This window comes from Podarcis cretensis, assembly GCF_951804945.1.
Source record: "Podarcis cretensis genome assembly, chromosome: 11".
NCBI classification, from domain to species: domain Eukaryota; kingdom Metazoa; phylum Chordata; class Lepidosauria; order Squamata; family Lacertidae; genus Podarcis; species Podarcis cretensis.
Window position 1 is genome coordinate 2,316,345 of NC_137180.1, and position 25,418 is coordinate 2,341,762.

Sequence of the window (25,418 nt, forward strand, 5' to 3'; positions counted from 1 at the left end):
GCAACCTGCTAAGACAGTTAAGCTTTCCTGGAAAGGCAGAGCTATGGAGTGGAAGACGAATATTGTCCCACCTTGGAGTTCATGTGATCTAGTGCTATGCCTGCCATGTGTCAGAAAGAAAATGAACAGGTATGCAGAAGTTTTCACATATGGTTTGATCTTATGAAAATCTTCCTAGGATCTGTACAAATTTGAGGAATGAAGCCCACTCAAGCGTTCATTATTTTGTTCACAGATGATTTTGCCATACAAACTATTTCTAGGAGCACTATCTGGAATGAAAAGTGGTCTACAATGGCCATGTGCAGATGACCAAAAACATAAATGGGAGATGAGAGACGGTTGATGTGGCAGTCAAGAATTACTTTCTTCCAAATCCTTTATCATGCTGAATTTATGTAGTTTTAACATTCACACCAAAATTTAGGGTAGGACACTTACATTAGACAAGGAAAGTGAGTGAACTACTTCAATAGCTTCAGAAGCTGAAAATATGATATGGCTTCACAGGTCTCATAGATACAGTTAGGAATAATTTTACAAATAAATATAATATTTAATTTCTCTCTCTCTCCAATGTTTTATCACAAATTCCTTTACTTCGCCTTAAAAAAACAACCCAAAATCAAACTTCTCCTGTTTAAAAGTGGCCTTTTATCTAGCAGAATCCAGTATTTTTACCAAATCCACTTTTGCCATAGTGAAAATTCTCTTTACTAAGTGGGCTGGTTTCATGGCATAGAGTAGAACAACAAGAAAGCACCAAGATGGAAAAAAAGCTAATCATGTATCTTGGTCTCACTTCAATAAAAGCTTTAAGTTCCAAATTACTCTTTTCTGAAAGTGTCCAGCTAACACTTCAGTCTAGCTATGCAAGTTCTGTAAAACTTTTATTGACCACCTGTGCAACAGCTCTTTCATAACCACGTAGGGAACATATTTTTTTCTAAACACACATAGCATAGATGGAGTTTCAAATCAAACTCGTTAGCATGCGAACTACAAAAAGTAACAGAGAAAATAACTTAATGTACACCTCCAGATGTTAACAGCTCAAATTAAGTTTATTTCTTCCATCAAAACCTAGCAAGACTATACACGTTTGAAAAGTAGGAAGGGATGAGGCTCTTGACACATTTTTGGAACACTGAAGGAAACTGGATATTAAATGAACAGAAAGCTGAAGAACTGCTTCCATATGGGAGTAATTTGCTTGCCTTTCCTCATTCATGTGAGAGAGCATCTGAAGTCCAAGGATTAAGAGAAGCAGAAATTAAATTTCACTAGTAAGATGCTGAGATATGTATTTCAAGCAAAAGGGGCAGCTGGGCACACCAGAAAAGTTTTGCCCCAGAGAATCCTCAGAAATCATATGAAACTTGCACAGACCACAAGAGGAAATAAAAATTTCTAAGACAGCACTTCCTAGAACTTTAGGCTATTTACCTTTGCACACAGCTAAATGTGTATCCAAATGCTACCTGCATCTCTTGGCTTGAATTACCTCTCCCTTCCCCCTACAGTTACGAGGTCCAGGTATGGATGGTTCCAACTCTTCCTGCCACCCCACATCCAAGCCTTGAAACCCCAAATATACACCACCAACCATCTCTACCGTGATCACCTAACCATAACTCCCAGTCTCACCACAGCTCCAAGTTGCACAGATCAGTTTGCTTTTCCTAAATGGAGCTCAACAAGCAAGTGGTAGGTCCTCTGCATGGGGAAGATGGAGAAATGCTACTGGGTGACAGAGAAAAGGCGGAACTTTGCCTCTGTCTTCACCCAAGAGAAAGCAATGCCCAACCTGGTGATAACAGAATAAATGATATAGGGAGGGAGGGGAACTACTATCCTGATCTCCTAAGTCCATACAAGAGATCTCCAGCTGTTAATGTTGCAGATATGGCACAAACACTGAAGGAAGAAAGAGCAGTGACACAGCAAAGAATGATAAATGCCTGTGTGGTTAAGAGAGCAGCCCAAAACAACTGAGCGAAAGGAAAGCGCATAGGACAGTAATCAGTAAAAAGGGAAGCTGTTTTGCACAAAAGGGCAAGCTGCATTTCAATCATGTCCAGAGCAGAATACAATTTAGCACTGACATATGCTACACTTGAGATATGAAACTTCCCTTCCTTTGTGCTGATACATACAATGGTGTGTGTATGTGTCACGTCAGGGTCAAATGAGGATCTTAGGCTGCAGTGAATGTTAAGTAGCTGGAAGAGTTTACCAATGCCAGAAAGTCAATGTGACTGCATTTATACTAGGCATCAGGACCACAGACACATGGAAAGCAAAAGCTTGCACCATACCTTTAACTTTGATTTGATATCTATTGCATTCTGAACAAGGAAGGAGGGTGAATTCTTCTGCCTGGTACATAGAATAATCAGTGCTTGCAACAACAATCTGGTCTTCAGGCTTCCAGGTACTAACATCTTCTGACAGATCCAGTATCACACCATGCACTGCTTCCACCTGGAAACCTGACTTTGGAACACCTTAAACAAACAAATAAATAAAATCAAACAAATTAATTTATTTTAAAAACATATGAATACCATTTCCTTAAATGCTCAAAACATTAAAACCAATAAAGAGATTAAAAACATTGTACAGCAGCTAAGAGGAAATTATCAATTGCTTATTCTCTCATGTGATTCCTTATCCACTCCCCCCACCCCCCAAAATATTCCCATGCTTACTGAAGCAAAGACAACACTGCACCATCCATGCTTCAGAGGGAGGTGTCAGCAGACTTGTGGTTTACTTAAAAATTCACAGAAATGCAAAACAAAAAGTCTTTAGTAGAAAAGGACTGCTGGAGGAGACTTGAGAGTCCCATGGACTGCAAGAAGATCAAGGCTATGCATTCTGAAGGAAATCAGCCCTGGGTGCTCACTGGAAGGACAGATTGTGAAGTTGAGGCTCCAACACTTTGGCCACCTGATGAGAAGAGAAGACTCCCTGGAAAAGACCCTGATGTAGGAAAAGATTGAGGGCACAAGGAGAAGGGGACGACAGAGGACAAGATGGTTGGACAGTGTTCTCAAAGCTACCAGCATGAATTTGACCAAACTGCGGGAGGCAGTGGAAGACAGGAGTGCCTGGCGTGCTCTGGTCCAGGGGGTCACGAAGAGGCGGACACGACTAAACGACTAAACAACAACAGAAAAAGACTCCTAAGGGATAAACACCCTGCAAAACACCAGCCTAAATAGAGACTCAATAACCACACAATTCTGATTAAGAGGAAACAAACTGAAAACAAGGTAGGAAGGAGAATGGAATGGTGGGGAACTAAAGACAAAGGAAGAGACCAATGAAAAAAGAGTGAACCATCTATCTCAGGGATGTTCAACTCCCAAGAGACTATGATCTACCCGTGGGGGGGTAGGGGGCAGGTCAAAGTTGTTGAGTTTAGTTTTGAGGGGGGCTTCCCAAAGTTGCTGACCTTTAATAAACAGCACGTGTGCATATGAATGAATGAGTGAATGAATGAAACTTTTTTTGCGTCAGCCATCAGCCATAGCAACAAAAAACATTGTGGCATACACAGAACAAAATAAGCAGTCAATTATATAACACACACTGCTGAATCAGCAGTCAAATTGCGGACCTTATTCTGATTGCCCCAGCTAAAAACCTTGCAACCTTTGCTGTCATCTGCTCCTCTTGATCTGCCAGGAGAAAAGACACTGTGGCAGTGGTTGGGCGACCCGGAACGGGCAATAAAAGAGGGGTGATAAAGTCATTCCTCAGGTCTTTGTAAAAAGTGCAAGCCAGGAGGGCATGCACCACTGATTCGGTGCTGCCATCTCCGCAGGGACATAAGCGTTTTTTGTATGGAATCTGTTGGAATCGTACCCCAAGTACAGCCGAGGGCGAGGGTAAAAGTGTGTCTGTATTTTGGAATTGCTAGGTTATGCAGATAGGGTGCCAGAGAATCAAAGTGGGAAAGTGGAAAGTGGTCATACCATGGGCAAAATTTCCTTATTGTGGCAAAGTTGTTCTGACGAGCGATATCATTTAGGCGTTGACAAATTAGACTGTTTGCTTTACTATAACCCACAGTGAGTAGCTGTTGTGGGGTTGTGCAGTTTTTGATAGACAATTTTAGATCAGGCACTCTTGTGACAGTCTTGCAGCACTAGCGATATTAGACCGGGGGGATTTGAGTTTAGGCGAAGCCAGAAGTCAAATATCCTGCGCCAGATCTGTAATTCTACCGAAGGGAGATTGGCCTCTAAGCGCAATGATGCATTTGGGACACAGGGTGGCAAAGAAATAATTTGCCTTAGAAACTTTGATTGGACAGCTTCCGTAGATACAAGGTAAGTGCCAGTCCAGATCTGAGCCCCATATAATAGCTGTGCTAGGGGTTTAGCTTGGAACACTTCCAGGACTGATGGTATATGTTTGCCACCTTTTGTGTGGAAAAAGTGTGTCAGGATTTTGGCGCTTTGGGACGCTTTTTCTTTTGCACATTTCTGACAGTTTATTCAACAGCTGCAAATAAGTTAAACTTTATTATTATTATTATTATTATTATTATTATTATTATTTATTTGCAGCAGGTTGATCTATCCTTCCATCTTGCTGTATTCTATTATTTTGGCTATAAGCACAGGACTGCTGATAATGCCAAGGTTGTAAGTTCGATTCCCATATGGAGCAGCTGCAGGGGGTTGGATTAGATGATCCTAAGGGTCCCTTCCAACTCTACAGTTCTTTGATTCCATGAACAGAATAATATAAACTACATTCCCTTTTGGATTTTTGCTTTGGAACAGACACTTCTGGTTTCCAGCAGGATCACAGCAGACAGTGGACAGAACAGGTGCATGGAAGGAAGGTGCGTTCAGAGTTAAGTAGTTCCAGCTATACAAGATTGTTTTCAATTATTGCATCACCTGTATTGCTTTTTTAAAAAAGAATAAAGTATATTCATACCATCATCCCATTCACTGAAAGCTCTTACAGCAAACTTCTGACCGTCCACAGTAAAAAATTCTCTTTGTGCGATAGCTTTCCCTCCTGTGCTGTGGTTTTCAGAGTTTCTTACAGACTCACTACACGATGAATCTCCATCACCAATTACACCAACTAAAGCCCAGGCCTGCCTGGAAAAAATAAAATACATGTTTAAGTACAAAACTCTTCCTTAGTGCAGGTGTTTACAAGTAGCAAGAATGCAGCATGTACAAATGTATTAGAAACTGTTATTCTTAGTTTTCTGAAACATTCTTCAAAATCCGTTTTTTAAAAAAGTAGAAAGAATTTTATAACTTTGGGGCATAAGGCTGTAAGTACTATTGCTATCATCTCCCTTGTCAGAAGTCACAAAAATTTGCAACACTTGCCATATCCCTCCCCCCACAAAAAAACCCTGAGGATGTATATAGACTGTTGTGTCCTACTCACAACTGCTTGTGAAGAAGTAGTACAAGCCCAGCTCTCAGTGTGGGAGATGGAAATATTAGATTTTAATTAAATCCCATAATTGTCTGGAAAGGAGTACTTTCTCCTCTAAATGGAAACCAATTACATATATTTGTATATTATCCAATAAAAAGGAAAATCATAAAACAGTAAAAGATATTACATCCCTAACTCTGTGAAATTCATTACATTTTCTATTGTGTTGAAACAACTGGTAGGGATGGAGAGGCTGTTATGCCTCACCAATAAAGAGGCAAACAGGATTGGCATTTTGAACCACCGTGGAACTAACTGTGTGCCTTGGCATAACTCTTTGGTAGGTCCATGCTGAACACCAATAATGGAAAAAGGTTTCCATGCCTATATTTTCTGGAGCCTTGCTGATAAAAGATTGCCAGTGCTGCAGCTGGACATTTGAGTAGGCTGGCATGGAGCCCTCATTGTAGACACCCCATAAATTACTTGTTCAAGAGCAGAAGGCAAGCCAAGAGCCTCCTCCAGACTCTCTTCTCTAACTCCAGCTTTGAAAAGCTATACTGCCCTAGCATTACATTCATGCCTCTAGTTACTCCTGATTTTCCTATTAGTTTTAATCTAAGCCAGCTCTGACTTGGCAGCACCAAAGCCAAGGGATTTCGTTTCTTCCAACCATCCCTCTTTTCCCTCAAGTTGCATGCCAACTGGTATCAACATTTCCAGCAATTCTTACATTTAGAACTCCACAAGTGGAGAGCTAAATTTAAACAGCACACAACTGCTCAAGAAAACTGTTGTGTGATATTTTTAGCTCAGTGTTTTTTATGAAAAGCTTGTACAGTCACCAGTTTTAAACATAACAGTCCAACTGCAAGTCCAGGCACCTCAGATATGGATGTTATCCACTCTCGTTTGAACTGGCTAGGATGCCTGCAGAGAGGGCTGACACCATTACAGTGAAAAAGCATAGACTGTACTATGAACCTCTGCAATGTTGCGGGTTATGGATTTAAAGGGGACAAGGGAGTGGCAACAGCAGACTGCTTCCCTTTCAAAATCTGCAAGACTGCGCTCCAAAACCATGAACTGCTCTGCAAACACCATAAGAGCACACACATTCCCCATCTCATATGCAAATGAGGGGGGCGGAGAGGGAGGGAGGGAGGGAGGGAGAGAGGGAGAGGGGGGGGTCTCTTAAAAGGAGCTTCCAGGTCCCTCCAGCTTCCACATTATAAGCTCCTCATAGAAACTTTAAAAACTGCCTTGTATCAGATCAGACTAGCTCAGTATTTTTGATATTGACAGGCAGTGGCTCTCTAGGGCTTTCAAACAGCCCTATACCTAGATATCCTAGGGCATTCTGCAAATGCTCCATCGCTGAGGGACACCCCTTCCCCTCCCTGCCAAGACACAAGAATGCTAAGGAAGATTCCCAAGCTGAACTTGATAGAGAACCACAGACAGCGTGTGTGAAGCAAGACACAAGCTGAGCATTACCAAAGAACCTAGCACAGAATGCAAAAACGGTAACACTGCATCTATGCAGGCTGCTGCACAAGGATGTCTGTAGCTGCAGAACTGGCCATGTTAAGGTAAAGACACACACAGGCTCCCTAAAATGTGACTGGAAATGGCTTGAATGAACATTTACTGCATTCCAAGGCATCAGTTTTCAGGACAGAAAATGTGTGCTCAAGGCTCCCAGCATATTTAGACAGGACTTTTGTCTTCACCCTCAGTTGGAGCAAAGGCTTAAGCTTTCAGGGAGAGTTACTTTTCACGCAGAATTAATGGTTTCATTTGAAATATCTGTTTGGAACTGGTAGAGAAACAGCTGGTACAGCAAAGTGCCTGAAATGATCTGACTCACAAATTAAGCCTTAATAACAACATAGAGAATGGCAAGATGTTAGGAAAGGGGGGAGAGATAGAATTTCTACTCCCCCCCCCCCGGACCAGTGCTTTTAACCCAGTTGCTTCATAGTAAAAAGGTAAAGGGACCCCTGACCATTAGGTCCAGTCGTGACCGACTCTGGGGTTGCGGCACTCATCTCGCTTTATTGGCCGAGGGAGCCAGCATTTGTCCGCAGACAGCTTCCGGGTCATGTAGCCAGCATGACTAAGCCGCTTCTGGCAAACCAGAGCAGCACACGGAAATGCCGTTTACTTTCCAACCGGAGCGGTACCTATTTATCTACTTGCACTTTGACGTGCTTTCGAACTGCTATAAAATTGGCATTCTTATTTGAAACTAGAACAGTAGCTCTTAGTAGGTCTTCATATAACATGGCTATGGACTACAGAATACATTTGCTGGGCACATACGTATGCTGATGCTGCATCTCAAATTATCCAAGAACTTCAACTCAATGGAATAGTTTCCTTGCAATTCTATTTAAGAATATAAGATACTGGGTTACGTTGCATCCAATGGCGCATTCATGATAATGGAAGGTTGTTTGATCCAGTAGAAGTTTCTGGCTGTAGATAAGAGAAAGGCAGTATCTGCAAAATCCTCATCACCCCCATCAGTCCCCACATGCCCCAAAATTTGCTTCCGAGCTGGGCGGCTCCTGAGAAAATAGGAAAACTGTGAGACTTTCTTCCCAACCTTATTCCATTGAGGGAAGCCTCCACTGGATCAAAGACCCTGCTGTCCGTGTGAGGAACACCCATGGATACAACTCTATAGTGTTTCTCTAGTATAAGCACGGGGCATGATTCAAGCGCCACTGCAAATGCAACCCTCCCACAAGTTGGAAAGTTCAAGGAGTGTAGTAGGGGGCCTTCAGCAAGCAGTTAAGAATGAAACAGGAATGAGCAGCAGTCGGCTTGCTTGTGACCTTGCCTCTGCAGCAGTTGTAGCTTCTGCCTTTCAAGCGCAAGGAAAAGCTCAGTGTTGTTGGAGCCAGACCCACGTGGTGCAACTGTCAAGTACAGGCCCTCACAGGGCTAGAATTTTAGCCAGCATATGAAAGCCAGTGTGGTGCAGTGCCCCCGGGGGACAATTCCCTCTGGCCAAAGTCAGCTGCCCAACTCTGGCCTGTACTCAGCCAGCAGCCAAGTTCCTAGGATGAACATGCTTTTTAAAAAAAATTAAAAGGGGGACAAATAGAATGAGAAGGAAATTCCTAGCTCAACTTCCAATGCCTGTATCTTCAGGTGACATATAAAGATGACCAAAGCTCTGGTTCTGAATACAGTGGTGCCTCGCAAGACGAAATTAATCCGTTCCGCGAGTCTCTTCGTCTAGCGGTTTTTTCGTCTTGCGAAGCAAGCCCATTGACGACTTAGCGGATTAGCGCTATTAGCGCTATTAGCAGCTTATCGGCTTAGCGGATAAGCAGATAAGCGACTTACCGGCTTAGAAAAAGGGGGGGGGGGAGGAAAAAAAACCCGCAGGAACTCGCAAGACATTTTCGTCTTGGGAAGCAAGCCCATAGGAAATTCGTTTTGCGAAGCGCCTCCAGAACGGAAAACCCTTTCGCCTAGCGGGTTTTCCGTCTTGCAAGGCATTCATCTTGCGGAGCACCACTGTAGCCCAGTCACCCCATGAGGCAAAGAAGCGCAAGTCTGAAGTAAAAGAGCCTGCTAAAACACACCAAGTTAAAGTAGTAGTCAAATTTACATTTACTAGGGAGCCCATGCAACAACACATTCTCTCTCTAATCCATCAGAAATATCCACCACTTCTTAATTCATGCTCAGCATGAATCACCACTTCACTTAGGAAACAACACTGGAAAGCAATCTACTCCTTAACCTTTCCTCTAATGCCATTATAGCACCAAGTTTATTAGAGTGAGATACCTCTCACTTGAAATGAAAGAACGGCTGCACACAGTAGTGAAATGAATCTGTCTCCTCTATTATTTCAAATACACTGGACTGGCACAGGCTCAAACAATTCCACCCTGTCTTTTCACAATAAGTGTCATCACGGTGGCCTACAACGAACTATAAAAACAATCTGAAATGAATCCACACTGAAATAAAGCAGTAGTACCCTTTTATACAATCCAGAAATATCAGATAAAAAAATTAAAGCAAACAATAAAAGAAAATGTTCTGAAAAATGAAAAGGGTTTTATCTGTCTTCTAAAACAATTGGACAGTCAGAGGAATCTTACACAGAGGTTAGCTAGAGAAATGAAATAAACTTTCCACATTTTTCTTTTAAACAATTTCAGGACTACAAGGGCTGAAGGTAAACCAATCACAGCATGTTTCATCATTATACTTGGAATCCCTTCCCTTCCTTTCTTTCTCCTCATGACTTTTAAATGCCATTTCAGGGTAAAAGCACACCAGGGAATTTTACAGGATGGGCCTGCTTTCAAGATCTTTGACAGAAGGAACATAATTCAAAGTGAGTCTTATGGCTGCTTCTTAGAAGATGATTTTCCTGCACATATAGTATTTGTATGTAGGAAAACTGGAGGTATATTACATGTATCATGTAACAAATGCATGTGTCATGTTTGCAGTGCATGTATGCAGGGGTGGATTAACCACTAATTACAACACAACTAGTTGACTCATGTGCGAAGGAAAGACTTTGCTTTCATACTATCAGTTGTTAAATATACAAATCAAAGAACTTAATAAAAGAATTTACTTTTATTATACCAAACGATCAACAATAAATATGTATATGGTTTCAACTAGCAACTTCTGGCTCTCCCCCGGCCCAAAACCTCCAATATTCCTAGAGCATGTCCTGAAGGCTAGGTAGGTTTGGTCAATGCCTGGATGGGTGATCACCCAGGGACCATGGGCTTTGGTGTCCATGATAGAAGAAATGTAAGAAAATAAATATTTAAGCTCAATTTTAAAATCAAAATTTGTAAAAATTTGTGTACCAAGTTTACAGTTTCAAATACTGGCACACAGACATTCAAAAACAACGAAGAGAAGCAGTGTTGTGGTACTTGTCTGTATAGCTAGTATTAATTCTTGCAATGAAAACCAAAATAACAGAGGGGGGAGACTTTGATGCAATGTAAATTTGAATATAGGGGTGCAGCATGATGAATACCCAAAGGAAAATATATGCATGGCCATATTACTGAAATACCCTAATTCGAGGGAGGAAGGGTATACAGTTACAACTCCAAGCTGAGTTGTTATAATTCACAAGGGTTTATAACTTTAAAATATTAAACTAACCATCTTCCTTGTGCTGCCTCCAAAGCTATATTCTGAAGCACAACCTATCATAGTCATACATTGGCATTACTCAAAACATGAGCTAGAACATACAGGTTGAACTCCAAAGGAAATTTAAATTAGTTTATTTTTCCCCACAAGAGCACAGAATACATTTTTTTTATTTTTTACCTGTAACTCAATCCTTTGACAAGCTTACTTCCCAGAAGATTCTGTATTGTTGTTCTGGTTTCATCTAGTAGGTTTTTAGCAGCTGAATCTCCCACAGCAATAGCAACAATGCGACCAAAATCTTGGCCTTTTAGGAAATCCTGAAGTCTCCTGCTATCATTCTGAGATTCATAAGTATCAAATCTGTCCATTGCCAAAACTTGTGCAGTGTCTTGATCAATAACTCTCACATTGAGGCCTCGGGAAAAATCCTTTTCAAAAGTATATGAGCCAGAGGCCAATCCTGAAGAATACAGAGTTTTTGACAGAGAAGTCCATGATAATTTCTGAATTCCATGCAATTCCAGTGTTCCACCAGGGCCAACACCCACAAACTTTTTGCCAAATGTTGGCACATAATCACCTTCATCCATTTTGCCATATAAGGTGATAGTTGCTTTGGATTTATAACGACATTTCTCTGCTCCAATATGAAGCGCTCCACCATCCTTTATCAGGATAAACCGTGTTCGTAGTGTTATATTTCTGGATCCTTTTTCATCATCTCCAAAGACAAGCAATCCTATAGGGAACAATGTTTTTGGTAAGCAACCGATAAAGTAAGTATTAACCAACTATTTTTTGAGGAATAAAAATTTGCTGTGTTATAGAAAAAAACACTAACAAAGCTTAAAAAAATTAGTGAGCACTATATTTCAATACACAAAGCAGTTTTCAAATGGAAAACTGCATAACTCAGTTTGTCAAGGAGTTATCAGAGGAAGGAAAAGTACAAAGAACCAAAAGCAGCTGAACAAAACATTCTGCACTGCATCCTACAAGCCGGATCTTGCCCTTGCAAAGTTACCAAACAAATCTTGCTGTGTAAGGCTCTTAAACACTGATGACCAAGCAGTATTTTTAATCTGCAGGTATTTGATATGCCTGGCACAGCTGCAAAAAATGTACCGAAGGAAGTCAGGAGTAATAAATGTTGAAAACAGACCAGAACGACAACATAATAACAAAGAAGTAGCTAGATGGGGGAGATATGCAGATGTATAGACTTGGAAAGGATATTAAAAGGAAGAAGCAAATTAAGTGAAAACAGTTGTAAAAGTAACATGGCCGTGCTTACTTTCCTCTGAGGATTTAGCAGGATAAGGATGGATAGAACAGAAACCACCAACCAGGTGTCCAGATATTTTGGACTACAGGCTGACGGGAGTTGTAGGCCAAAACATCTGAAGTCAGAGGCGGTCCAGCCAGGACATGGGGTGAGGCAGCTGCCTCAGGCAGCGGAAACCGAAGAGGCCCCAGTGAGTTCCCCACCTGCCCCACAGGAGCAACCCAGGTAAGGGAGGGAGAGGTGGCAGAGCTCAGTCTAAACTTTTCCCATTGCTTTTTCCTACAAATGCTCTAAGTTAACTGCTATGAAGAGAATGTTTCTTTCTCTACTGCACAGGAAGTAAACTGGGAGGAAACTTCCTTTTGGATGGATTGGGTTCAAATGCCTGTTCTGAAGCTGCTCTGTTACTCAGCTCTGCCTGCTCCCTGTTCCAATGTAACTTGCACTGAATGTAAACAGTAAAAATTTATGTCATTTGCAGTATGATAGTCATTTCTTGGAGATCTGTTAATATCCACAAATATAACAAATACAAGTTACGTTTTAGGTACATATGTTTTTCCCCCTCACGCCAAATAGCATTTTCAGTAAAAGAAATGACTGAAACAATTACCGAGTAATACCTTAGCAACGAGCTAACTCACGACACCACTTTATGAACTTTGCCCCCGGCCTTCTCGTAATGTAATCTTGCAAGATTTGGAAATACTGCATGATTCCAATGTTAATTGTTCCCTATCTTTTCAAATGCTATATTCTAAAAAACAATTTCAAAAATGGACCAATTATGTGCAACATTATTTTATATAGTGCTGCGATAGAAAATGCCTTAGATAGGAAGAAATATTGAGAAAAATAAAGTGTTAGTTTTTCCTCACACTGTTTACCCAGGATATCCTTTCAATGTGTTAGTACACCACCCCAAAACTATCAGAACAAAAGATGAGGGGAAGTAGGGATGGAGATGTTTCTTTAAAACAGAAAGTTTATGCCTATGAGGGGAGCAGAATCCTGTCCATCTCCTCCTGAAGGCCCAGATCTGATACCAGAAGAGAACTGGGCTGAGGAGAAAAATGTCTTGGTGACCAAGTACAACCAAGGAGAGTGAGGAGTGTGCAGCTCCCTTCAGCCACATGACGACATCAAGACCCCACCTTTCCCCCTAAAGGAGCACAGTGTAATGCGTATGGGTCTCTCTCTCCTTCACTGAAATCCCACAGCCGCCCTGTGAGGCAGGTTAGGCCAAGAGGCAGTGACTAGCACCCAGGGTCACCCAGCCAGCTTCATCCCTGAGTCCCCCAGGTCCTAGTCCAACACTTTACACCTTTTTATATTCACACGCAAAACTGTGTGTGTGTGATCGTAACTTTACAATAAATAAAATATAAAACATTGTAATTATAAAAGTATTTTATTAAAATTACGTATTCTAGGCTTATATTAGGGACGCAGGTGGCGCTGTGGGTTAAAGCCTCAGCGCCTAGGGCTTGCCGATCGAAAGGTCGGCGGTTCGAATCCCTGCGGCGGGGTGCCAACCTAGCAGTTCGAAAGCACCTCCGGGTGCAAGTAGATAAATAGGGACCGCTTACCAGCGGGAAGGTAAACGGCGTTTCCGTGTGCGGCTCTGGCTCTGGCTCTGGCCAGAGCAGCGATGTCACGCTGGCCACGTGACCCGGAAGTGTCTCCGGACAGCGCTGGCCCCTGGCCTCTTAAGTGAGATGGGCGCACAACCCCAGAGTCTGTCAAGACTGGCCCGTACGGGCAGGGGTACCTTTACCTTTACCTTTAGGCTTATATTATTATACCATTCTAAAATTTATAGAATCATAGAATCATAGAGTTGGAAGAGACCACAAGGGCCATCGAGTCCAACCCCCTGCCAAGCAGGAAACACCATCAGAGCACTCCTGACATATGGTTGTCAAGCCTCTGCTTAAAGACCTCCAAAGAAGGAGACTCCACCACACTCCTTGGCAGCAAATTCCACTGTCGAACAGCTCTTACTGTCAGGAAGTTCTTCCTAATGTTTAGGTGGAATCTTCTTTCTTGTAGTTTGGAACCATTGCTCCGTGTCCGCTTCTCTGGAGCAGCAGAAAACAACCTTTCTCCCTCCTCTATGTGACATCCTTTTATATATTTGAACATGGCTATCATATCACCTCTTAACCTCCTCTTCTCCAGGCTAAACATGCCCAGCTCCCTTAGCCGTTCCTCATAAGGCATCGTTTCCAGGCCTTTGACCATTTTGGTTGCCCTCCTCTGGACACGTTCCAGTTTGTCAGTGTCCTTCTTGAACTGTGGTGCCCAGAACTGGACACAGTACTCCAGGTGAGGTCTGACCAGAGCAGAATACAGTGGCACTATTACTTCCCTTGATCTAGATGCTATACTCCTATTGATGTATTTTATTAAAATTACGTATTCTAGGCTTATATTATTATACCATTCTAAAATTTAGGCTATACACACACACTCCTTTTTCCTTGTAAATGGAAAAAACATAGGAATAAGTAAACACAGCTCCTTCATCTTGTCAGTTTGGCCCTAAGATATGTTGAAGCTGGGATGTCACTTTACATACCTCCATCCTGTATCACTATAGAGTGCACTGTAGCATCCACACTGAGGCGAAACAAATCTCCCTGTTTGAGTACAACTTTGTTTTCTCGATCATGTCCAGGATTCCAGTTCTTAAGGCGAGGATTTTGATCTGGACAATTTTCTGCAACAGAAGCAAGAAACACTTATAACTGAAGTATCAAGGCAGCCAACTCAGGCTTCAAGCATTTTTATCCAACTCTGTTGGTATCAGATTTAAATAAAGACACAGTAAAAAGCTCTCCATTCTACCCATGAGAATAAGAAAAATCCTCTGAATCTGAATGAAGTTCAAGTAAAGTGATCTGCACTTTCACATTAGCCAATCAATACTCGGCAGTCTTTCTTACCTTTTCATTTTATAGCCCCTGGAAAGGAGCATGCCCTCTTTGAGTTTCAGAGGGCAACGCAAAATGCCTGGGGTTTTTGTTCAGTTTTTCTCTCTGTTCAGCTGTTCCCATAATTCATTTGGGTATACATTTCACATTAGGAAATACCATTGCTCTTCAGCTTCTGAGTTTTGGCCCACATTAAGACCATTTTTACATGGGTCCCAGTGTTTACAGGGCATCTTCATCCAATTGCCATTTTTTACTGTTTAAGATACCCATTTTCTGTTTTGTTTTAATCATAGCCTGAAATGGCCTCCTTTTCAGCCCTTCTGTGAAAAAAGGGAGCCATTAGCTCCATTCTGCCCCCATGTACTCCAATGAGTCATGTACAATATCCACAAATTACTGACTCATTCAGCCAAACTACTCATTTCCCTTCACTCTATTCTTCCTTACCAGTGATTCAACATTTCCTGATACAATACTTTATTATTATTATTATTATTATTATTATTATTATTATTATTTACTTGGATACAATAAAACTGTGAAAATTACACTCATGTTGCTCCTGTTTCCTTTTAGAGAAAGCTTTACGGTAACTTTCACTTGACTATTAGGAGTTGCTTCCTGCTATTAAACTTATTTGGCTCATGCTGATAAAACATAATTACTTTGGATTCCCTCTCTTGCTTAGTGCTTTCCCCCTTAATTACAATAGATTTCTTATTATTCCTTAGCTTCTTGTTACTTGCATGTCCATGTGGAGTTGCCCTGCCAAAAAACCCAAACCCTTCTGAATGCAGTTTGAAATGAAATAAAATGACTGTGCTTTTTATTTAAAATATGCAACACCCCCCTTTTCACTATAGAGATTCCCAGGAGCAGCTTAAATTGCAAAATAAATGTTTTAACAAAACAACCACACAATTTTAGACATGAGGATGAGTCATTTGTGACAAACCAATTGCTGTAAACAGAATACAATATTAGGTGGACGTGTGGTCCAGTTCTGGAAGGCCTGTCTTTTTTTCAATCCTCTAGTCTTCAACCTTTTCAGACCAAGGACCCACTTTTAACCAAACATGCTTTGAGGACTTCATTCCTCAATCTTTCACCCAATAATAATAATAATAATAATAATAATAATAATAATTTATTATTTGTACCCCGCCCATCTGGCTGGGTTTCCCCAGCCACTCTGGGCGGCTTCCATGGAAACCAAAAATACAGTAAAATATCACACGTTAAAAACTTCCCTGAACAGGGCTGCCTTAAGATGTCTTCTGAATGTCAGGTAGTTGTTTATCGCTTTGACATCTGCTGGAAGGGCGTTCCACAGGGCGGGTGCCACTACCGAGAAGCCCCTCTGTCTGGTTCCCTGTAGCCTCACTTCTCGCAATGAGGGAACCGCCAGAAGGCCCTCGGCGCTGGACCTCAGCGTCCAGGCAGAATGATGGGGGTGGAGACGCTCCTTCAGGTATACTGGACCGAGGCCGTTTAGGGCTTTAAAGGTCAGCACCAACACTTTGAACTGTGCTCGGAAACGGACTGGGAGCCAATGTAGGTCTTTCAAGACCGGGGTTATATGGTCTTGGCGGCCGCCCCCAGTCACCAGTCTAGCTGCCGCATTCTGGATTAGTTGTAGTTTCCGAGTCACCTTCAAAGGTAGCCCCACGTAGAGTGCATTGCAGTAGTCCAAGCGGGAGATAACCAGAGCATGCACCACTCTGGCGAGACAATCTGCGGGCAGGTAGGGTCTCAGCCTGCGTACCAGATGGAGCTGGTAAACAGCTGCCCTGGACACAGATTTGACCTGTGCCTCCATGGATAGCTGTGAGTCCAAAATGACTCCCAGGCTGCGCACCTGGTCCTTCAGGGGCACAGTTACCCCATTCAGGACCAGGGAATCCTCCACACCAGCCCGCCTCCTGTCCCCCACAAACAGTACTTCTGTCTTGTCAGGATTCAACCTCAATCTGTTAGCTGCCATCCATCCTCCAACCGCCTCCAGACACTCACACAGGACCGTCACCGCCTTCACTGGTTCTGATTTGAAAGAGAGGTAGAGCTGGGTATCATCCGCATACTGATGAACACCCAGCCCAAACCCCCTGATGATCTCTCCCAGCGGCTGCATGTAGATGTTGAAAAGCATGGGGGAGAGGACAGAACCCTGAGGCACCCCACAAGTGAGAGCCCAGGGGTCTGAACACTCATCCCCCACCACCACCTTCTGAACACGGCCCAGGAGGAAGGAGCGGAACCACTGTATGACAGTGCCCCCAGCTCCCAGCCCAAGACGGTCCAGAAGGATGTTATGGTCGATGGTATCAAACGCCGCTGAGAGATCCAGCAGAACTAGGAAACAGCTCTCACCTTTGTCCCTAGCCTGCCGGAGATCATCAACCAGTGCGACCAAGGCAGTTTCAGTCCCATGATGAGGCCTGAATCCCGACTGGAAGGGATCCAAATGGTCCGCTTCTTCCAGGCGTGACTGGAGTTGTTCGGCAACCGCTTGCTCAATCACCTTGCCCAAGAATGGAAGATTTGAGACTGGGCGATAGTTGGCCATCGTGGCCGCATCTAAAGATGGTTTTTTAAGAAGCGGTTTAATAACTGCCTCTTTCAGCGGGTCTGGGAAGGCTCCCACATGGAGGGAAGCATTCACCACCCCACGAAGCCCATCGCCCAGTCCTTCCCGGCTAGCTTTTATAAGCCAGGATGGGCAAGGATGAAGGAGACAAGTGGTTGGTTTCACTCGTCCAAGCAGCCTGTCCACATCCTCGGGGGTAACAGATTGGAATTGATCCCACACAACTTGACTAGACAGAACTCTAGCACTCTCCCGCCCCGGCCCTGCTCCAACGGTGGAGTCTACTTCTTCCCGAATCTGAGCGATTTCATCTGCAAAAAACTTTGCAAAATCATTGCAGGAGAACATGTGGCCCGTACTGGGCCCCGATGTTGCAGGTGGTTCCGCTAAATTGTGAACCACCTGAAAAAGTCTCCTGCTGCTGTTTTCTGCAGATGCAATAGAGGCGGTAAAGAAATTCTTCTTCGCCGTCTCTATCGCCACTTGGTAGGCTCGACGTTGAGCTCTAACCTGTGTCCGGTCAGATTCGGAATGAGTTATCCGCCACCGGCGCTCTAGCTGTCTCAACGATTGTTTCATTGCCCTCAGATCCGTGGAAAACCACGGGGCTGTCCGGGCTCCATGCAATCGGAGAGGGCGCTTCGGAGCCAAACAGTCAATAGCCCTGGTTAACTCCGCATTCCAGCGGGCCACCAGGGAATCAGCTGAAAGGCCATCAACATGGGATAAAGCATCCCCTACCACTTTCTGGAAACCATTTGGATCCATTAAGTGGCGGGGCGGACCATCCACCATACTTGCATGGTGGTCGTATTCTGTTACGACTAACCTCTGACAGGACCATGACCCGCCAGTCAAAGACCATGGATAAATCAAATTGTAGTGCTACTGGTTCTCAGCAATACTGCCATGTGATCTTGCATTTGTGATCCCTCCCCTTTTGCCCTTTTCCAGTTATCTGAGATTAGGAATTTCTCCCCATCACTCATCTTAAGCACACTTCTTCAAACCATCTGTGCCAATTATCAATGCAAATGCTAATAATGGTTAAAACTATATTAATGAATTTTAGTAATTAGACAATTTTTGTTGACTATTTCAGTTATCAGAAATACTTGATAAATGTTATTTGACAGTGTAGTAATTTTCATTAGAGACTTAGTTTTAAATGCACTGTCTAAACTCCATCTCTTCGCTCAAGGTTTCTGCAGGAGTTTGATTTAATATGGCCCCCTACTGAGTGCAGGTTTGCAAGCAATACTGTTATCATTTGCATTTTTATGTGGTTGGGATCTCTGATTGGATCTGTTTTATTTATACATTGTAACCCACTATGGGATCATTAATTGACCAAGGGAAGGCTAAAAGAAGAAGAAATAATTGGATGTGTTTGAAGAGGAGGGGAGATGCATTTTTTAAACAATTCTAATCCAGTCTCTCCTCTGGAGTCAACTCTATCACGTTAACATAAGAGATACTAAAAGTTATTTTAACAGCCCAATAACAGTGCAGAAATAAACATGGGATTCAAATGGGTTAGAAGCTCTTTCTCCCTTCATTGTAACTGATTTACATTCTAGGAGTGAATCTCAGAACTAATAAGGAGAGGAGTTACTTTAATTACCACCAAGCAAGAACTGCAGGGTTAGTCAAATAAGAAGCATGGTTAGAGTGTAGGAGCAGGACCTGGGTTCAAATTCCCACTCAGCCATGAAAACTGCATGACTTGGGCCAGTCACTCACTCTGAGCCTAACTACCGCACAGGGTTGTTGTGAGGATAAAATGGGCGAGAGAACTATGTACACCACATTGGGCTCCTGGGAGGCTGGGCTATAAATGCAATAAATACATAAATAATTGGTTTACGTGAGGAATTTTATGTTCAGATGGAATGATTCCTTCCCCCCAACCTCAGGAAGTGTGGGTGGGGCACAGAGGGGGAAGAGGTGGGGCAGGAAGTCTTGCTGTGCAAGCAAAAGTCCTTGTGCAGGGCTTCTGCTGAAGGGGCTCATTATGGGAATCCAACCCTAAATGCACGATGACATCTAGCCGTTGGGCACATGGCGTGAAGGAATATCAGCTGTGATGACGCTGCACAAGAATACTCGTCACCTGGAGAGATTCTGCTCTGGTTCTTTGCTGTTCCTGCCAGTGTTCTTGACAGACATGCTGCTACTGCAGGGTGTACAACGCAGTCCTGTATTTTGTTCAGAAAACACTGTTCATGTAATGAGACTAGGAAAGACTAAAAATACGGTATACACTTTTCTGGAAAATGCCACCTTGAGCGGGACTATATGGATGCTGACCTACTGCTGTTCTATACGTTATGTAACTTTGCTGCGGAAGCACAGAACGTGAGAACAGATGAAGCCAATGGGCCTTTATCACAGTCACTAGTGTCAACAACAGAGAACGGTCCCTTTCTTTTGTTTTTTAACAGAGGAATAATTATGTGTGTTTTAAATTATACGATTATAAATTATACAAAAACTAGTTTTAAAAACTATCAATCTTCTTCCAGAACAGCAGTACAAATATTTGGGTTTTTCTATTGGCACTTAGTAGTGGTACTAAGTAGTGGAAATGGAAACTCACCATCAGGAGCATATTTTGATGCTATCCCCAAAATAATGCCAAGTGCAATAAAAAACGAAAAGCTAGACATAGCAAAGCAGATGAGTGTGTTTTTGTGTCTTTTCTTTCTGCTCGCTTCCGCCTGACTGCGCTGCCCATCTGCTGAAGAGGCTACTGTTGCACGAGCTTCCTGTCTTCCAGACGTAAATTTGGCTGAAGCTTGGTTCTTTGGAGGAGGAGGAGGACGAAATGGGACAATTCTTCCTGGGAAATAGCCAGAAGATTTATGGCTGCTTCCATTCTGAGGCTGAAGGAAGGCAGGAGTCCTCCCTCTGGGATCAGCGGCTTGCATGTTATGCAATCACTGGATTAAAAACAAAAGGGGGAAAAAAAGATTAATGTTGAAGTGTGAGAGGAGTTGTTTTAGTTATGCCCTGGAATTATTTATGTGGGAGTATGTATTCCACCAGGGACGCGGGTGGAGCTGTGGTCTAAATCACTGAGCCTCTTGGGCTTGCCGATCAGAAGGGGTGAGCTCCCGTTGCTCAGTTCCAGTTCCTGCCAACCTAGCAGTTCGAAAGCACGCCCAAAAGTGCAAGTAGATTCATAGGTACCACTCCAGCGGGAAGGTAAACAGCGTTTCTTTGCACTGCTCTGGTTTCGGTGTTAATCGTGCTGGCCATGTTACCCGGAAAAACTGCGGACAAACGCCGGCTCCCTCGGCCTGTAAAGCGAAATGAGCGCCGCAAACCCAAAGTCGCCTGCGACTGGACTTAATTGTCAGGGGTCCTTTACCTTTTCCCTTTTATGTATTCCACCAGGTTACTCCAAAGCTAATGTAGTGCCAATGGTGCTTCCTAGCCAAGGACACAGCAGAAAGTTAACTTTTTATTATCCAAGATAACAGCTCTGGAAACTTACGCGCATCACTCTACTGGCTAGCCAGCTATTCCTAGGTCTGAACTTCATGGCGCTGTTGCAGCAACTGGGGACCAGCCCCCTTCTACCAGTTGATGCACCTTCCCCTGACGGGCTGTGCTCACTCTGCCTGCACAGAAGCTACGTCTGCTCTCTCCTGGTTTTGGAGACAGTGGTACAGGGGAGGGTGGAGAGTCTGTCTCTTCCTCCAGCTCTGAAGCTTCCTCTGATTCTGACTCTTGCCTCTTGGCTGGTACAGGTCCCTACAGACCACTGCCCCCCCGCCCCAGTCTGCAGCACCCCTTCACCCAGGGCACGCTCGTCAGCATCTGGCCAGTCCCAAATATTTAGAGGAATTTTTTTTTGCAAAAAACAGAGCTCAAAAGCATATGCCAATTTTCATCCAGGTTCTGCCACATTTGCACAAGATCACACACAAAAGATCTGTCTTTATAGCCATTAGAATAACCTTTGAAGAAGTTTGCTTCAAAATCTATAGCACTGTTAAAAACCATTACTCCATATCATGCCATGCTAACAGGACTATCATAAACTGCAATCACAAGTAAACTATTAGGATAATAAACTGAATTAGTTTTAGCAGCTGACCTCCTTTCTCCTGCCAAAAAAAATTATACAATTTTCTGTTTTTCAGGATATCTCGAATATTCAATGAATAGATTCAAGGAAAGTAAACACACTGTCCGTAACATCTCAGCAGTGAAGAAATTCTACACTTTACCTTTGAAGAATTCCACTTTAAGCTAACTCTTGCTGAGCTGCCAGCATTAAATAAGAAACAATTGGTGGACTGGTGATGGTATCATCCCCAGGGCATTAAAATACATCAAGATATAGGCTGGAGCTTCTGATGTGCCAATCAAGTCCAATATATATTAAGAAAACATCTTTATTAGGCTAACCAAGATGCCAGAAAATAGTGTGCAAGCTTTCAAGGTCCCCAGAACTCTTCAGCAGGCTAGATGGTTAAAAGAAAAAGACAAGTGAGGGGTAGCAGAGGAATTGGCTGCTGTTCAAACCAAAAGTCCTATACAAATTTCAGATCCCCACCTGTTGGACAAATTTGCCCCTGGAATCTTCCCTAGAGGAAGTCAATTGCTCTGTGAGAAGGAGTCGGACACTGAGATCAGGCAAAACCAAAGGTTGCTTATTCCTGAGACAGCGCTGCACGAGCAACTCCCCAGCTCATGCTGCAAAGAGGGCACATCAAAGGTACTTTATACGCTAAAGCCCGTCCAAATTTCCCTCCTACAATCTCCTATTGTTTAGGAAATTGCACTTTACCAACTTCCTGGTCCACCTATTTCATGTTTTCCCCTTGATATGTACCCCCACCGTTACATACCCCCCCTTCTTCATGCTGATTAGCTTTAGCTCCGCCAGGGGCGGCTTGACTAATATTCACAGCCCTTTTAAGCAAGTGCAATAGCTTTCTAACTATTTTCCTCCTTTTTCCCTTGTGGTTTTGAATCGCCCACAAACCGTCCTAATACCTTATAAGGCATTCCCTTTTGGCTACTCTCAGCGATTTCTTAACGTTTTATCACAAGTTTCCTCTTTCTTTGCCATGCAAGCAGTTACAGCAAGGCATGGTCATTCCTGCTAAGCTTTTCTTACCTGTTTATCCCACACCACACCATGCTGAAAATCTGCTATTTGAAATTCATCCTCCCAAGCACTGACCTGCCCCAACAGTGGTTTAAAAAATGAGCTAGAGAGAGATCATGTGCCACCTACCATCTGGATTTTTAAGACAGCTATGTAAAACTGGTACATAATAAAAGATGAACAGCTCTCTCAAATGTTATGCCAGTCTTCCACTTTCAGTTCCACTTGCAGATCTGTTTCCCAATTGTACACGCAGGCTAATGTGATAATTTATTTCCTCTATTACCAGGATATGGTCCATATAAAAACGTGGAGAGCCCTGCTGGATCAGATCCAAAGTCCACCTAGTGCAGCATCTCCTGTTTAAGAGAAAACCAGCATCTGCCCCCCACTCAACTATGGGTTGAGACCCCTGGAAACTTGCAAATAGGAGAACATGGCCTTGTTTCCTGCTCCCTCCAACAAGGGGTAAACCACCCTCCTAAGTATTAGCAAGTTTTCCTTAGATGGAATCTTGATGCCTTTAACTTGAATAAGCAAGATTAACCCTAAACCCAGATACCTTTCTATGAAGCTCTAATTCCTGTAAAAAAAGAAAGTACAGAGTATGCCAACTGAAGCCTGGTGTGCTCAACTATACACGGCATGCTCAGAAGGACTGAAACGGGCCAACAATAAAAACAAAGGAAATATAGCAGCTAATCTCAAATCTTATGCAGAAACATAGCAAGAATGCTTTCTTTGTAATTTCAAAGCTGCAGAGTCCAATTCATCACTGCGATAAGATCATTGTGCCCAACGCTTTCAGAGGAGACAATGCCCTGCCAGACAGGATCAAAACATTAAAAGGAGTGCAGGGTACACAAGTCCTTCATGTTTCTTGCACCTGTTCCCTGTGTCACCAAGGCTTCAGTCAAAATGGGCAGCCCAGTATAAAAACCAAGGAGTTGGACATGGTGTGTTTAACCCATTTCCTTTGTTCTAAACAGGAAACAAAGCAGACACAAATCACAGGATAGTCAAGTAAATTCTCTGAACAGCCCAGGCCTCAGCATGCACATTTCCAAGTGTGGCAAATGCTCATAACAGTAAGAACCTATAATACAAATTATGTCCTGGGGCCATTTTCTGAGAGTCCTCTTTCAGCACAAGTGTTGGTGCTGTTCTGGAGCCTGACAAAAAACAGTATAAATTTCAGCCAAATCCCCACCCATACCCCCTAATTTGAAGCAGTAACAAAAGAATTTTTATGCCAGATTACTTATTTGTAGAGTACGTATTCTCTCTTCCTTCAGCTATTCTATTTTTGAAACTTCAGAATATAAAGTATTCAGTATTTCCTTCCTCTTTCAAATGAATGCAGAATCAGAAACATTTATAAAACTGTAAAGTCACAGGGAGGTGATCACTGAGCAGGAGATTAAAATATCTGCAGGATTCCATTGCTTTCAAAACTTTGCTGACACCTGAATGCCTCTGAATAACTTGTGCAGCACAAATGAGCAGCAGTTACAAAAATGATAGTTTGACTAAAACAAACAAGATGACGGGGGCCACTGGGGGGGGGGGAGATGTCGTATCGCCACCCCTTGGTGTGTGGAGTGCCACAGGGCACAATCCTCTTCCCAATGCTTTTTAACATCTTTATGCGCCCCCTTGCCCAGATTGTCCGGAGCTTTGGGCTGGGCTGTCACCAATATGCTGATGACACTCAGCTCTATCTGCTGATTGATGGCCATACCGACTTGATCCCAGACACACTGACCAGATGTTTGGAAGCTGTGGCTGGATGATTTTGTGGGAGCTGATTGAAACTAAATCCTTCGAAGACAGAGGTCCTATGGCTGGGTAGGGATGGCATGGGGATGAGGGACCAACTAGTGCCATTGCCTTCCGTTAAGAGTTTGGGTGTAATCCTTGACGCCTCCCTTTCCATGGAGGCGCAGGTTACAACAACAGCCAAGGCGACATTTTTCCACCTTCGCCGTATCAAGCAGTTGGTCCCTTACCTTTCCCGCCCCGACCTGGCCACAGTGATCCATGTGACAGTCACCTCCAGGCTACTGTAATTCGCTCTATGCGGGGCTGCCCTTGAAGCTGTCCCAGAAACTCCAGCGGGTGCAGAATGCTGCAGCGAAGCTCCTCACAGGGTCTCTGCCATGGGAGCATATTCACCCAGTGCTTTTCCAGCTGCACTGGCTCCCGGTGGAGTACAGGGTCAGATTTAAGGTGCTGCGTTTGACCTTTAAAGCCCTTCACGGCCTAGGACCCTCATACCTATGCGACCGCCTCTCCTGGTATGCCCCACGGAGGACCTTAAGGTCCATATGCAGCAACACCCTAGAGGTCCCGGGCCCTAAGGAAGTTAGATTAGCCTCAATCAGAGCCAGGACCTTCTCAACACTGGCTCCAGCCTGGTGGAACACTCTGTCTCATGAGACCAGGGCCCTGCGGGATTTGATTTCTTTCTGCAGGGCCTGTACGACAGAGTTGTTCCATCTGGCCTTTGGCTTAGAATCAGTTTGATTCCTTCCCCCTCTTTCTTTTTCCTTTCTCCTGTGAAGAGGCTGCATCCTAATGTTTTAATGTTGTGTCTTAATCTTTTAAATTGTCTTTTAATCAACTTGTTTTTATTATTGGTTGTTAGCCGTCCTGAGCACGGTCTTGGCTGGGGAAGGCGGGGTATAAATAAAATTATTATTAATTATTATTATTCTTATCATCTAGTCCAAGCCTCTGTAATGCAGGAACCACAACTAAAGCATCCCTGAAATATGGCCATCCAGCCTTTGCTCTCCAATGAAGAAGAGTCTACCACCTTCTAAGGTCATGCATAGATTTGCTCTGTGATTTTGTTTTAAGTGGGCCTCTGGTGCAGGTCAGCATGAAATGAAG

At 43.3% G+C, this 25,418-nt stretch overlaps 1 protein-coding gene across 3 annotated transcripts in view; it reads right to left on the minus strand.

The window, feature by feature from the left end:
- CEMIP2 (cell migration inducing hyaluronidase 2) overlaps positions 1–25,418 on the minus strand; it is a 60,936-nt gene that overhangs the window by 24,867 nt on the left and 10,651 nt on the right. For all 3 annotated transcript variants that reach the window (XM_079996005.1, XM_079996006.1, XM_079996004.1), the window contains exons 2-6: positions 19,998–20,340; positions 14,454–14,594; positions 10,765–11,326; positions 4,960–5,129; positions 2,319–2,507 (exon numbers count right to left, since the gene is read on the minus strand). In XM_079996005.1, the coding sequence (XP_079852131.1) occupies positions 2,319–2,507; positions 4,960–5,129; positions 10,765–11,326; positions 14,454–14,594; positions 19,998–20,328 (1,393 nt within the window). In that variant the 5' untranslated portion in view covers positions 20,329–20,340. The remainder of the gene's footprint in view (positions 1–2,318; positions 2,508–4,959; positions 5,130–10,764; positions 11,327–14,453; positions 14,595–19,997; positions 20,341–25,418) is intronic.